The sequence below is a fragment of the Penaeus monodon genome, chromosome 10 (assembly GCF_015228065.2).
Source record: "Penaeus monodon isolate SGIC_2016 chromosome 10, NSTDA_Pmon_1, whole genome shotgun sequence".
In the NCBI taxonomy this organism is placed as follows: domain Eukaryota; kingdom Metazoa; phylum Arthropoda; class Malacostraca; order Decapoda; family Penaeidae; genus Penaeus; species Penaeus monodon.
The window spans coordinates 50,779,345-50,794,344 of record NC_051395.1 but is presented as its reverse complement, the minus strand read 5'-3'; the positions used below and the strand labels follow the sequence as shown (position 1 = coordinate 50,794,344).

Genomic DNA, 15,000 nt, shown 5'->3' with positions numbered 1-15,000 from the left:
GCGTGTGCGTGTGTGCGTGTGCGTGTGTGTGCGTGTGTGTGGTGTGTGTGTGTTGTGTGTGTGTGTGTGTGTGTGTGTGTGTGTGTGTGTGTGTGTGTGTGTGGTGTTGTCGTGTGTGTGTGTTGTGTGTTGCGTGTGTGTGTGTGTTGTGTGTTGCGTGTGTGTGTGTGTGTGTGTGGTGTGTGTGTGTGGTGTGTGTGTGTGTGTGTGTGTGTGTGTGTGTGTGTGTGTGTGTAAGTGTATGTGTGTGTGTGTGTGGTGTACTGTGTAAGGTATGTGTTGTTATATATATCGTATTGTATAGTCTGTTGTTTTGTGTGTAAGTTAGATATGTTCTTACTTAAATACTAAATCTAACAATAACATGCCATTTATATATTCACATATAAAACTATCCTTTTAACTAACTCATATACAAAGACAAACATTCAAATTAACATATTCTTTTAATGAAAAGAATAGCATACAATTCTTTTTAAATTAACATCACAATTCTACAAAAAAAATGCAAATTAACATACCATTATTTTCATGATAAAACGCATTCTTTTAAGTAACTCACATTGCAAAGCATTTCATTATCAAACGTGCGCTTTTATCATTTTCATTAACCCACACGATGAGCAATCAGCATGCAATAAATCTTAATACTAAACGTGGCCCTTTTAATGAATCAGCATTCTATCATTTTCATACATGAAGCGCATATTTTTATTAACTTCATATAGTGATACTGTATTTCTTAACATTCAAAATGGGCATTTCATGGAACTCGCACTAAAAAAAATAAATAAAAAATAATCTTTTTCATTATAAATCGTATTTCTTTAATTAGCAATTATATAAAGTTCTTTTAATGAATTCAAACATGCTAATCGACATACCATCATTTCTTATCACTGAACATTTCCTTTTCATTAAATGGTAATCAACATGCTAAAAATCTTAACAAAGCCTTTTCAATGGACTCACACACTTAAAAAAAGAAAAAAAAATCTGCATTAACTGTATATTTCTTACCAACTCTGCATTAAACGAGGCTCTTTCAATAGGCTCACACAAAAAAACTAATGTTTTTTTTTATCATTAACGCACTCTTTTCATCAACTACTGCTAGAAAAAAATTGTTAACATTTTTCATTTAAACCGAGTCCTTTTCACCAACTCCAGCTAGAAAAATTTTTAAACATTTTTCATCAATAATCGTATTCTTTTCACCAACTCCTAATAGCAAAAGGATTAGTCTTTTTCATCATTAACCGTACCTTCTTCACCAACTGCTGCTAGGAAAAACGATTAGAGATAAACAAATCCCTTTTAAAAGACTCACTTTGGTGCTTCCGTGACGAGATTTCGGTCTGTCGCTAATAGTACTGCGAGGGGAAGCGCGGGGAGTGGCATAGTACAGGTTGCCCGTCTTGGTGAGCGGGCACTGGAACAGGAATCTGCAATGGAAATGGGAATGTGGGTGAGGGAGGTTTCGTGTGCGTGTGTGTGGGTGGGTGGGTGGGTGGGTGGGTGGGTGTCTGTCTGTCTGTCTCTCGGTCTTGGTCTCGGTCTCTCTCTCTCTCATTCTCGCTCTCTCATTCTTTCTCTGTGGCTCCCTCTCTCTGGCTTCCTCTCTCTGTCATCTCTCTGGCTCCCTCTCTGTGGCTCCCCCTCTCTTTCTCCTTCTCTCTCCCTCTCTCTTTCTCCTTCTCTCTCCCTCTCTCTTTCTCCTTCTCTCTATGTCTCCCTCTCTCTGTCATCTCTCTGGCTCCCTCTCTCTTTCTCCATTTCTCTCCCTCTCTCTGTGGCTCCCTCTCTCTCTGTCTCCCTCTTTCGGAACACACACACACACACATACCTTAAAAAAAAAACAAAAAAAAACACAAGAACAAACAAATTAAAAACGCGTACCTTATAACATCGTGAGCGCTCTGTCTGAACAACTGAATAACTTCGGTCGGCAGGAAGTTCTTGTTCTTCTCCAGGAACTTCTCGGCGTTGTAGGAGACTTTCCCGGCGAAGTGGCGGACGGTGAAGTCAAGGCTCTGGGCTTTGGGCTTCACGTAGAACTGAGATTTGATGTTGTTGTGGAATTTGTCTGTGGGAGGGAGGGTGGGAAGGTGAGAGGGTGGGGAGGTGGGAGGGTGGGTGGGTGGGAGGGAGGGTGGGTGGGAAGGGAGGGTGGGTGGGTGGGTGGGAGGATAGAAAGAGGGTGGGAGGGAGGGAAGGAGGAAGGTGGGAAGGAAGGAGGGAGTGAAGGAGGGAGGGAGGGGAGAAAGAGGGAAGGAGGGTGGGTGGGAGGGAGGTGGGAGGGAAGGGAAGGAAGGGGAGAAGGGAGGGAGGGGAGAAAGAGGGAAGGAGGATGGGTGGGAGGGAGGTGGAGGGAAGGGAAGGAAGGCAGAAGGGAGGAGGAGGGAGGGAAGGAGGGAGGGAGGGGAGAAAGAGTATACATATGTTTAGAATTCTCACACAAATGAACATACAAACAACACACCAACCTCACGCAACCAAAAGACAAAAAAACAAAAAAAAAAAAAAACAAAAACAATTTAAAATCACCCCCCTCAAAAAAAAAAAAAAAAAAAAAAAAAATACACACACACAAAATAAATAAATAAATAAAAAATAAATAAATAAAAGCTAAAAGAATCAACTTACCAACAAGGGATTGGTCACTGGCCTGAGGGAAGCGACTCTCCTCGTCGAGAAGGGCAAGGAGGCCCATCGGTTTGGCCAAGAACATGTCCAGGATGGGGCGGTTGTCGGCGAATTCCACGATGTTTACCTGCGGAGCGAGGATGGTGGGCGGTCGTTAGGGTAATGGGTGGGGAGAGCTCGTTTGGGTGGTTAGTTTTTTTCCCTTTTTTTCATTTGTCTGTTTGCCTGTTTTTTTTTCTTCTTTCTCTCTCTCTCTCTCTCTCTCTCTCTCTATCTCCCTCTTTTTTCACTCGCCCTCACTCCCTCCTTATCTCTTTTCTCTCTCTCACCTCAGTTTCCTCCTTAATTCCATCTCTCACCTCAGTTCCCTTCTTCCTTCCTTCCTTCTATCTTTCACCTCAATCTCCTTCCATGTCTCACCTCAATTCCCTCCCTCTCTCCCTCCCTCCCTTCCTTCCATCCTTTTACTCACCTCAATTCCCTTCCTCCCTTCCCTCCTTCCTTCCACTCACTTCAATTCCCTCCCTCCTTCCCTCCCTCTCTCCCACCCTCCCTCCCATCCTCCCACCCTCCCCCCCTCCCTCCCTCCCCTCCCTCCCTCCCTCCCTCCCTCCCACCCTCCACCCACCTCAATTCCCCCCCTCCCTCCCTCCCACCCTCCCACTCACCTCAATTCCCTCCGACATGTACTCCTGCTGCTCCCACGTGAAAATATGCTGATTGAAGAAATACTGGATCTGTTCATTGGCTATGTTGATGCACAGCTGTTCGAAGGAGTTGATCTCGAAGTTCTCGAAGCCGAAAATGTCGAGGAGACCCACGGCTAGGCTGTCTCCGCTGTTGGGAAGAGAGCGTGAGTTCGAAGCTGGGTTTTTTATTATTATTACTTTTATTATTTCTTTCATATTTTTATATTTATGTTATTTTCTATTTATTTATATTCATTTATTTATTTTATTATTTTTTTATTATTATTATTACTTTTATTACTTCTATTTATTTATATTTTTTATATATTTCTTTATTTTTTTTTAATTATTATTACTTTTATTATTTATATTTATTTATATTTTTATTATCATTTTTATTATTTTCATTTTTTTTTTTGTTTTTTGTCTAGTTGTTTATCTGTTTATTTTACTTGTGTGGTGGAGAGTGTGATTTTTTTTTTTTTTTTTTTTTTTTTTTTTGTCTAATTATGTATATAATTTTTATTTTTGTGGAAATTTTTTCATTTTTTTTATTTGTTTATTTGCTTGTTTATCGGAAAATGTGTTTGTTTTATTATTATTATTATTTTTTATTATTATTATTTTTATTTTTTTATTATTTTTTATTATTATTATTTTTATTTTTATTATTATTATTTTTATTATTTTTTTTTGTCTATTTGTCTATCTGTTTATTTGCTTGCGTGTTTTAAAGCGTAAGTTTGATTTATTTGTTTATTTGCTTATTTGTGCGCTGGAAAGTGTGTTTGTTTGTTTGTTTTTAGTCAATTGATTAATCTATTTACTCCTTTGTTTATTTTTGGAGTTTATGAGTTTATTTGTCAAAATATTTGTTTATTTGTTTACTCGTTTGTTTGGTGAATGTGAGTTTCAATTTTCTATTCGTTTGTTTGTTCATTTATTTCCTTATTTATTTGTAAAATTGTGAGTTTCGATTTTTTTATCTCTCAGTTAATTAATTAAATGATTAAGAATCCAAAGGGAAAGAGAAAGAAATATAGAAAATAATAATAATTGTTAAAAATCGAAACAGAACTAAAAGTAAACATAAAATAAATTTTAAAAATCAACACCAACGCCACACTCACTACACCCCCCCCCCAAAAAAAAAAAAATCAAAACACAAAAAAAAATAACAAAGAGAAAGATGGAAAGAAACAAACACAGCTAAAAAAAACAAAAACAACAACAACAAAAACCGAAAAAAAAGAAAGAAAACTAGAGAAAAAGAAATGAAAAAAGAAAAAGAACCAACATTTTAAAAAGCATTAAAAAATCATTCACAAAGAACCAAATAAAAAAAAAATAATAAAAAAAATCATAAAAAATCACACACACACCCCAAAAAATAATAATAATAAAATAAATAAAATGATAATAATAATAATAATAACAATAACAAAACCTCAACACGAACGCCACACTCACTACACAATCCTGCAGAAGGACAGCAGTCGATTGATATTATTGACAATCCAGTCGAAGAGCCTCCCGTACATAGCCTTGGCCATGGCGTCCCTCGTGCTCACCGCCTCCTCCACCGTGTTGTTCCTCGTGATGATTTCGCCCTTCGTCACCACGCTGTTGGAGGTCAGAGCGTCCGCCAGGTCAGCGGGGTCGATGCCTAGCAGTTCCGATACTGGAGGGAAGAAAGGAAGGGGGGGGAGAAGGGGAGGGTGGGAAGGAGGAAGGAGGGGAAAAGGGGAGGTGGGAGGACGGGAAGGGGGGAAAGAGGGTGGGGGGTGTAGGGGGTGGGAGGGAGGGAGGGAGGTGGGAGAGAGGGAAGGAGGGAGGGAGGGAGGGAGGGTGGGAGGTGGGAGGGAGGGTAGGAGGGAGGGAGGAGGAGGAGGAGGAAGGTTATTATTATTATTATTATTATTATTATTATTATTATTATCATTATTATTATTATTATCATTATTATTATTAAGCATAGATTTCCCCCCAGACCGTCGAGTTTTTTTTGAAAGAGCTGAAATTTCGATTTTAAATTCGATCCACACGATTTTTTAAAAAGTTATTATAAGTACACGAGATTATTTTTATTATAAGTACATGAGAAATTCCAATTCTCCCCCCCCCCCACTCCCCACCCTTCATCATCATCCCCTCACTTCCTCTCACCTCCCTTCACCCACGATTTTTTTTTTTTTTAATGTTATCATAAGTACACAAGAAACCCAATTTTTACCCCCTCACCCCCACCCACCTCCACCCCTCCACCCCCTCACCTCCACCTTCCCACCTCCACCCATCACCCCCCCTCCACCCTCCCACCCATCACCCTCCCACCTCCACCCATCACCCCCTCCAACCTCCACCCCCCCACCCACCCCCACCCTCCCACTCCCACCCCCTCCACCCACCCACCCACCCACCCCTCCACACCCACCTTCCACCCTCCCACCCACCCTCCTTACCGATCTTAATCTGCTCCACATTCTTAACCGCCGCCTGCTCCATGTTATCCTTATCGATCGTCTGATAAAACTCGACGTCTCCCAAGTTGATGATTGCCGCCAGGATCCTGTACACGGAGTCCAGTTCGTCGTCTCGGAAACCTAGGGAAGTGAAACCCTCGACCACTTTGTTGAACTGCTGGACGGCGGCCTGGGGTGGGTTTGGGTGGGTTTGGGTGGGTTTTGGGTGGGTGGGTGGTGGATGGGTAGGGGGTTTTTGGGTGGGTGGGTTTGGGTGGGTTTGGATGGATTGGTTGGGTGGGTTTGGGTGGGTGGGAGGGTTTGGGTGGGTGGGAGGGTTTGGGTGGGTTGGGTGGGTGATTGGTTGGTTGTTGTTGTTGTTGGTGGTGGTTGGTTGGTGGTGGTGTTGTTTTTGGTTGTTTGGTTGGAGGTAGGAGGGAGGGAGGGAGGGAGGGGAAGGGGAAGGAGAAGGAGAGAAAAGAGAAAAGAAAATCATTTAATGACAGCTATTGAAACAATTATAATAAAGCGTGTTTGATTTAGTGAATTAATCAACTCATTCATTATTCATCTCGATCTTCTTTGCATTCATGTTTTTTTTTTTTTGTCAAAAAAGAAGAAATCTCACAAACAAATATAATAAAAAAACGAAAAAAAAAATACAGACAAGCACACAAAGGCACGCACGCACACGCACGCATACACGCACACACACACACACACACAGACTCTTACCCACCCCCACCACACACATACACACACTCTTACTCTCACCCCCCCCACACACTTATCCCTCCCCCCCCACACACACACACTCTTACTCCCCCCCCCCACACACACACACACTCTTACACACACACACACACACACACAGCCAACTACACTCGCTCTTACCCCCTCCCCCACACACACACTCTCACACACACACACACACACAGCCAACTACACTCACCTCACTCTTCTCCTTGCTCCAGGCTGCACCGGCAAGATACCGGTGCTTATCCCGCTTGCTCTTGTCAAGACTGTATTGCATCAGCTTGTTCTCGGCGTCAAGACCGTCATACAAGTAATAGAAGATGTGGAAATTCTGCTCACCCCTGGAAACCATGTGAGAGCTACTTTGCATGATTATATTGACGTTCACATTAATAATTACGGTTTTCCCTACCTGTCCGTATACAGCCTGGTTTAAGAATGGATGTGTAGATATGTGGATATATGTACACATCTTTTATCTATTTTTTTTTAAAGTTATCAACATCTATATCTATAGCTATATATATATTTTGTCATATATACAGTCACGGCTACGCTTATCTATGTTTGTTTAAGTTTGTATCGATCTATTTGTCTATCCATCAATCTATTTATCATGTAATGTGCCACTTTACTTTTGTAACAACATTTGCGATATAAATACTTTATGATCATGATTATCTACAAATACATATATATAAATCATTATCATCAGCATATATAAACATAAATATATATTCACAACATAACATAAAGTATGTACACACGTACACATATTACATGATTATGTCCATACATACATACATAAATACATATATACTTACAATATATACACAAGCACACTCTAGCCTACTTTGAGACTTCTATAAGCACTGTAAAAAATAAAACTAATCTAAAATATCTACATAGTTCTGAACTAGACTTTCTATACAGTGATTTTACTGAGGAAATGTGGCCACCAAAAAAAAAAAAAAATACTTTTGATGCTATAATGCTTCTTCAGGCCACATACACTAATGATAAAAATTGCTGACACATCTAATAGCGGTCAGGTCACCTGGTGAACTGAACCCATACAACCTTGGTCAATGATTCGCGCTTTCCCGGAGAGGGAGGGAGGCAGAAGGGACGAGGGTTAAATAAACGTGTTGTGAACATGCTTGGGAGATGAGGGTGCCAATCATGGTTAAATATATATATATATTCTTTTAAATATATATATTTTTAATGATGTTTTGATCATGAGGTGACTTCTGATTAGGATAATGTGAGAAAATGATATGCTTGAAACACAGTTAGCGAGCGAGGTTGCGAGTAAGCCAAAATTGCCAAAAAAAGGGAGAAAAAAAATCCCTTTTTTCCTTCTATGTATCTTCAGTACATCCAAGGACACGAGTGTATTTATCTTGCACTCACACTCTCGCTTGCAATCATGCATTTCATATATTTTATTAATTTATTTGACTTTTTTTTTGTTTTTTGCTTTTCACCTAATCTTTCATGAAAAAAAAAAAAAAAAAAAAAAAAAAAAAAAAAAAAAAAAAAAAAATATATATATATATATATATATATATATATATATATATATATATATATATATATTATATTTACATATGAAAGGGTTGGGCTTGTAATGTGAATCACTGGTGGTTATTGACCTGTGTTTTTATGATCTTAATTGGCTAATATTTTTTCTTATAATAGAGGGTGTCAGCCATATTGTATGTACGTACGTGCGTGGGCGGGTGGGTGCGTGCGTACGTATATATGTGCGTGCGTGCGTGCGTGAGTGCGTATATACGTGAATGAGTGTGAGTGAGTGAGCGAGTAAGTGAGTGAGTGAATGCGTGCGTGAGTGGGTGCGTACGTATATACGTGTGTGCGTGAATGGGTGCGTGAATGCGTGCGTGCGTGCGTGCTTGAATGATTGGGTGCGTGCGTGCGTGCGTGCGCGGGTGCATGCGTGCCGACGAAGGATTTAGGTGAACAAGTTATAAACAAAACAGCGAAGGGAAGGACAGGAAACCACGCGATTACGCCGAAAGCCTTTTCGCTCTTCTGCTTCATCCCTCGGTGAAGCGATGAAGCGAGAAAACCTAATCGTGCGCTTCCTGTTCGTCCTTTCGGGCTGTTTATACTGCGTGCGTGCTTTCGTGTAAAGCCTGCGTTAGTGCGTGTTCGTGTGCTTGCCTGCCTGAGTGCGTGCCTTCCTGTAAAGCCTGCGTTAGTGCGTGTTCGTGTGCTTGCCTGAATGCGTGCCTTCTTATAAAGCCTGCGTTAGTGCGTGTTCGTGTGCTTGCCTGCCTGAATGCGTGCCATCGTGTAAAGCCCACGTAAGTGCGTGCTCATGTGGTGCTGAGTGTGTGCTGGTTATGCCCGTGATTGTGTGTGCTCTGAGTTGAATAAAGCCACGTGAGTGCGTGCTCATGTGGTTTGCCTGCGTGTGTGCCTGAGTATAAAGCCCACGTGAGTGCGTGCTCATGTGGTTTGCCTGAGTGTGTGCCTGAGTATAAAGCCCACGTGAGTGCGTGCTCATGTGGTTTGCCTGCGTGTGTGCCTGAGTATAAAGCCCACGTGAGTGCGTGCTCATGTGGTTTGCCTGCGTGCTTGCGCGAACGATACAGAGCCCACAACGTGCCAGAAATCTCGCTACTCACTTCGCCTGGTGAACTACCCTCGACTGCTCCAGGAGGTAGACGGAAATCTTGGCTCCCGTGATCTTGCCGAGGCGGGTGTAGGTCAGCTCCAGGTACTTTCCGAACCTCGAGGAATTGTCGTTGATTCCCGTCTTGGCGTTGCCGAAGGCTTCCATGATGGGGTTCACTAACAGGATCTTGTCCTCGAGGTTTCTGTTGGGTGCCTGTGGGGTAGGGGGAAGGAGGTTAGGGAGGAGGAGGAGAGGGGGGGGAGGAAGAGGGAGAAAAGATTGGGTTTAGAGAGCGAAGGGAGAGATAAAGGGGCGGGGGTGAGGGGTGTATATAACACGGATATAGATAGTCTTTTGTTTTTTTTGGGGGGGATTCGTGTGCTAAACATGTTTTGGTTTAGATTACTGAGGAGAAAAAAAGAAGAAAGAGGAAATAATCGATGGATTGTGAATATATTTACGAATGGAAGAGGAAGGAAGTGGATGATTATAACCCAAGGTGTTTCCTGTATTATTTAATCTTCATATTTAATCGACCTCGTTAAACTTTCTATTTCTCTCTCTCTTTCTTCCCTTTCTTCTTTCTTTCTCTCTCTCTCTCTCTCTCTCTCTCTCTCTCTCTCGCTATCTTTCTCTCTCTCTCTCTCTCTCTCTCTCTCTCTCTCTCTCTCTCTCTCTCTCTCTCCTCTCAATCTCTCTCTCTCTCTCATCTCTCTCTCTCTCTTCCCTCTTCTCTCCTCTCTCTCTCTCCACTCCTCTCTCTCTCCCCACTCCTCTCTCTCTCTCTTCCTCTCTCTCTCTCTCTCTCTCTCTCTCCCTCTCTCTCTCTCTCCCTCTCCTTCTCTCACCCACCACCATCCAAAAACAACAACAGTCTCCCCCCCTCCGTGCTGTCCCTCACCTTGCCGAGCGTGACCAGCTGTTTGAGCAGGAAATTTGCACTCTCCGTCTTCCCGGCCCCCGACTCCCCCGATATAACGATGCACTGCTGTTGCTTCTGATGCAGCATCGTGTGGTAGCTGTTGTCTGCCATGGCGTAGATGTGAGGCGGGTTCTCGCTCTTGCCCATACCGCGGTGCATTCGGGACTCCTGTTGGGGGTTGTAAGGGGCTGGTATAAAAGGGTGTTGTAAGGGGGTGATATAAAGGGATGTAAAGGTGTGTGTGTGTGTGTGTGTATGTGTGTGTGTGTGTGTGTGTGTGTGTGTGTGTGTGTGTGTGTGTGTGTGTGTGTGTGTGTGTGTGTGTGTGTGTGTGTGTGTGTGTGTGTGTGTGTGTGTGTGTGTGTGTGTGTGTGTGTGTGAAAATTGGTTATTAGGATTAGGGGTGGTATGAAAATGGGGGTTTATAAGGGTGGGTCGGTGTGTTTATTTATTTATTTATTTATTTATTTATTTATTTATTTATTTTATAAGATGTGTGTGTGGTGGTTGTATTTATTTGAATGTCTAGCTGTTTGTTTGTCTGTCTTTTGTCAGTCTGTCTATTTGTGTTTGTATGTGTGACTGTTTGATTGTCTGTTTGACTGTCTGTTTATTTGTCTGTCTGTCTATCTATCTACTTATGTATATGTTTATATAGACACTCACAGAGACCAATAATCTTCATACATTAATGATTTTTGTCTTTCGAAAGACAAACCATCCATCTCTAAATTAATGTTACAAATCTCAGTCTCCCTTCATACCTATGTCAAAAACAACAACAACAACAACAACAACAACAACAAAAAGACAGGAATTTCTCTAAATATATATATATATATATATATATATATATATATATATATATATATATATATATATATTTCTCTTAACGAGAGCATGATCAAATATTAAGTTTAATAATAATTCATACTCAGTAAAAATACGAAGATCAATATTAATTACTTTCTTGAAAATTTGGGAGGGAATTATATTCATGGCTGCATGGGAGGAGTGGAAAAAAGGACCAATTTCATAAAAGGGGCGTGGTTAAAAAAAAAAAGGTTAAGAACTACTGATCAACCTTTTTCCCTCTCTCCTCTTCATTCCTTCCTCCCCTCTCCCTTCCTCCCTCACCCCTCCTTTCACTCACTCCTCTCTCCACCCCTCCTTCCACTCACTCCTCCCCTCTCCCTCCCTCCCTCCCCCCTCCCCTCTTCCATCCACTCACTCCTCTCTTCTCCCTCTCTCCACCTCTCCCCTCTCCCTCACTCACTCTTCCCACTCCTCTCCTCCCCCTCCACTCCTCCTTCACCCTTCCCCCTCACCCTTCCCCTCTCCCTCCCTCCCTCCACCCCTCCTCCCCTCCCCCCATCCCTCCCGTCCACCCCTCCCTCCACTCACCTTCTCTCCGTAAACCCCAATCTCCTTAAAGGGGTTGACTGCGATGAGGATGTCCCCCATGTACGTGTAGATCTGGTTGGTGTCATAGCGGCGGTTGAGGTGGTCCACGATGATCTCCTGGTGGGGGAGAGGGCGGTTTGGTGAGCTGTGGTGGTGATTTGGTGGTGATGAGGTGGTTGGCGGTGAGGCGGTGAGATGGTGGTGGTTGTTGGTGATGAAGAAGTGGTTGGTGTTTTAGTGGTTGCTGGTGGCTGGTGCTGTCTTAAGCGAAGGTCACGCTAGTCTACCTATACGCTACCTATATTTTAGATTAGGAATGTGAGGTAAAAATAAGAGGCTCAGGAAAAGTGAAATATGCATATTTGTGGAGAGTCGATGTGCGTAGCTCGGGGATTCATTGCTTTTTTTTCATCCATTAATGTTCTTTTTCACATTCCTGGTATTATAATCCTTGTGACTGGTGTTCCGCAACGGTTCTTTGACTCTCATTTTTTCCAACAAGGCGTAAATAACTCCCAAAGAGAACTCCATGCTTTTGACGTGTCGAAGTGTTCATTAGTCAAATGAACGTTTATCCGAATTAACATTTAATGAGACATCGTTGTTCGATGCAATATATCTATTTGTCTAATAATTCTCTTTTTATCATGATATATAATAATTTTTTGAAGATTCTAAGTAATGAGTTTACCAGTAATTATATTATAGTTTTTGTTTCGGCAATATCTTTCAGCTCTAGGCAGGGATGAAATGCCGACAGAGCGATTTTCGCGCTGCGGAGGGATTTTCACCTCGGATCCGTTTACAGCAAGGGAAACATCCAGTTCTGTAAAGGTAAGTGGTGATTTTAGTGATGAATGGCGGTGTAGTGATTGTGGAGGGCGGTTTGGTGAGCTATGGTGGTGATCATTCACTCTTCACTACCTACCACCCACCTCCGAGAGCTCCTCCTCCCCTCCCCACGCCCCATGTACCTCCTCCTCATGCCCTCAACCCACCCATGACCCACCCCCATCCCCTCACCCCCACCTTCAACCTCCCTCACCCCTACCCCCACCTCACCCAACCCACCTCCGAGTTTTTTTGTTTTTTTTTGACCCTCAAAACCCTTTACCCACCCACCCCACTCCCTCTCCCCTCTCCTCGCCCGCCCAACCCGCCTCCCCCCACATCCCCTCCCTAAACCAATCCCTCCCCCCTCCCCCCACCCCCAACCCCACTCCCAACCCTCTCCCACCCCTCCTCCACCCCCTCCCCCAACCCCATCCCTCCTCCACCCCCTCCCCCAACCCCACCCCTCCTCCACCCCCTCCCCCAACCCCCATCCCCCTCACCCCCCTCTCCCCCAACCCCATCCCTCCTCCACCCCCTCCCCCAACCCCATCCCTCCTCCACCCCCCTCCCCCAACCCCATCCCTCCTCCACCCCCCTCCCCCAACCCCACCCCTCCTCCACCCCCTCCCCACCCCATCCCTCCTCCACCCCCTCCCCCAACCCCACCCCTCCTCCACCCCCTCCCCCAACCCCATCCCTCCTCCACCCCCTCCCCCAACCCCATCCCTCCTCCACCCCCTCCCCCCACCCCTTTACCTCCGAGAGCTTCTCCAGGCTGGCCAGATCATCCACCCCCTCCCCCTCCCCCTCCCTCCCCCCCCTTTACCTCCGAGAGCTTCTCCAGGCTGGCCAGGTCGTCCACCCCCTCCCCTCCCTCACCCCCCCCCCCCTTTACCTCCGAGAGCTTCTCCAGGCTGGCCAGGTCGTCCATCCAGATGGGCGTTCGCTTGGTCTTGCGGTCCGCCTTCAGCGCCCCCCCTTTGATCGTGGCCTCGGGGTCCTTCTGCACCAGCTGGTTCTTCGTCCTCAGGTCGTCCTGCAGCTGGATCAGTTGGCGGCGGATCTGGTGGATTTCGGGGGGGGGGGATTAGTGGATTTGGTGGATTTGGGGGGGGGGGTTAGTGGATTTGGTGGATTTTGGGGTGGTGGTGGATTGGGGGATTAAGTGGAGAGGGTGGGTGGATTGGGGGATTAAGTGGAGAGGGTGGGTGGATTGGGGGATTAAGTGGATTGGTGGATTAAGTGGATTTGGTGGGGTGGATTGGGGGATTAAGTGGATTAAGTGGAGAGAGGGGGTGGGTGGATTAGTGGATTAATGGAGAGGGGGTGGATTGTGGATTGGATTAGTGGATATGGGGGTGTATTAGTGGATTGGATTAGTGGATGGTGGAGTTGGGGTGGATTAGTGGATAGGGGGATGGATTAGATTAGTGGATGGGGGGTGGGTGGACTTGGATAAGTGGATGGAGGAGTTGGGGTGGATTAGTAGATAGGGGGGTGGATTGGTGGATTAACCGGCATATTTAAGCAAACCAATCTTCTTTTCTTCCTTTTTTATTGATAAATAAATCAGCAAATGATAAGAGATCCATCCATTTTTACAATACAGTTCTTTAACTATCTATCTATCTATCTATTTATCTATTCATCTTTCAGTGTGGCTAACTATCTATCTACCTATCAGTCATGAAGTATGTATATATCTATCAGTCCCTTTCTACATTCCTATTTTGGAGTATGTATATCCATATGTCTGTGTGTTTATTTATGTATGAATCTACCGCTCTATCCGTCTATCAGACAATAAGTCTGTCTATCTATCTATCTATCTATCTCTCTTTTTTTCTTTCTCTCTTTCTTTTTCTCTTTCTCTTTCTCTTTCTCTCTCTCTCTCTCTCTCTCTCTCTCTCTCTCCTCCCTCTCTCTCTCTCTCTCTCTCTCTCTCTCTCTCTCTATCTATTTATCTCTATCTCTCTTTCTTTCTTTTTTTTCTCTTTCTCTCTTTCTTTCTCTCTCCCCCCTCTCTCTCTCTTTCTTTCTCTCCTTCCCTCCCTCCCATCCTCCCTCCCTCCCCCCTCTCTCTCTAGATATTTATCTATCTACCTCTTTCTCTCTCTCTCTCCCTCTCTCTCCCTCCCTCCCTCCCTCCCTCTCTCCCCGTCCCTCACCATCTACCTCTCCATCAACCAACCATCCCTACCCACCCATCCAACACACACACACACACACACACACACACACACACACACACACACACACACACACACACACACACACACACACCACACACACACACACACACCACACACACACACACACACACACACACACACACACACACACACACACACACACACACACACACAACACACACACACACACACACACACACACACACACACACACACACATACTCACCTCCTCCGGGTTATTAGGCACACTCTTTATAAAAGGATGTAGGAGCAGTTCCTTTGGCGTTACTCTCTGCTCGAAATCCTTCACGAGACATTCGGCCACGAAGTCATTGAATTCCGCTGACCATTCGATAGGGCGCTCGACACTCGGTGGGGGGTTTCTGGGTATCTGCAGAAGAAGTTTGAAGGAAGTTTGAACGAAGTTTGAAGGAAGTTTGAAGGAAGT

The 15,000-nt window shown here is 44.2% G+C and overlaps 1 protein-coding gene across 1 annotated transcript in view; it reads right to left on the bottom strand.

Annotated features, from left to right (window-relative positions):
• The window catches only part of LOC119577695 (myosin-IIIb-like), an 84,598-nt gene that overhangs the window by 19,184 nt on the left and 50,414 nt on the right, over positions 1–15,000 (bottom strand). Inside the window, exons 7-18 of the mRNA XM_037925251.1 lie at positions 14,779–14,943; positions 13,256–13,423; positions 11,527–11,643; positions 10,102–10,290; positions 9,211–9,413; positions 6,750–6,894; positions 5,798–5,987; positions 4,806–5,016; positions 3,315–3,483; positions 2,647–2,773; positions 1,900–2,086; positions 1,331–1,445 (exon numbers count right to left, since the gene is read on the bottom strand). Coding sequence (XP_037781179.1) covers positions 1,331–1,445; positions 1,900–2,086; positions 2,647–2,773; positions 3,315–3,483; positions 4,806–5,016; positions 5,798–5,987; positions 6,750–6,894; positions 9,211–9,413; positions 10,102–10,290; positions 11,527–11,643; positions 13,256–13,423; positions 14,779–14,943 — 1,986 coding nt within the window. The remainder of the gene's footprint in view (positions 1–1,330; positions 1,446–1,899; positions 2,087–2,646; positions 2,774–3,314; positions 3,484–4,805; positions 5,017–5,797; positions 5,988–6,749; positions 6,895–9,210; positions 9,414–10,101; positions 10,291–11,526; positions 11,644–13,255; positions 13,424–14,778; positions 14,944–15,000) is intronic.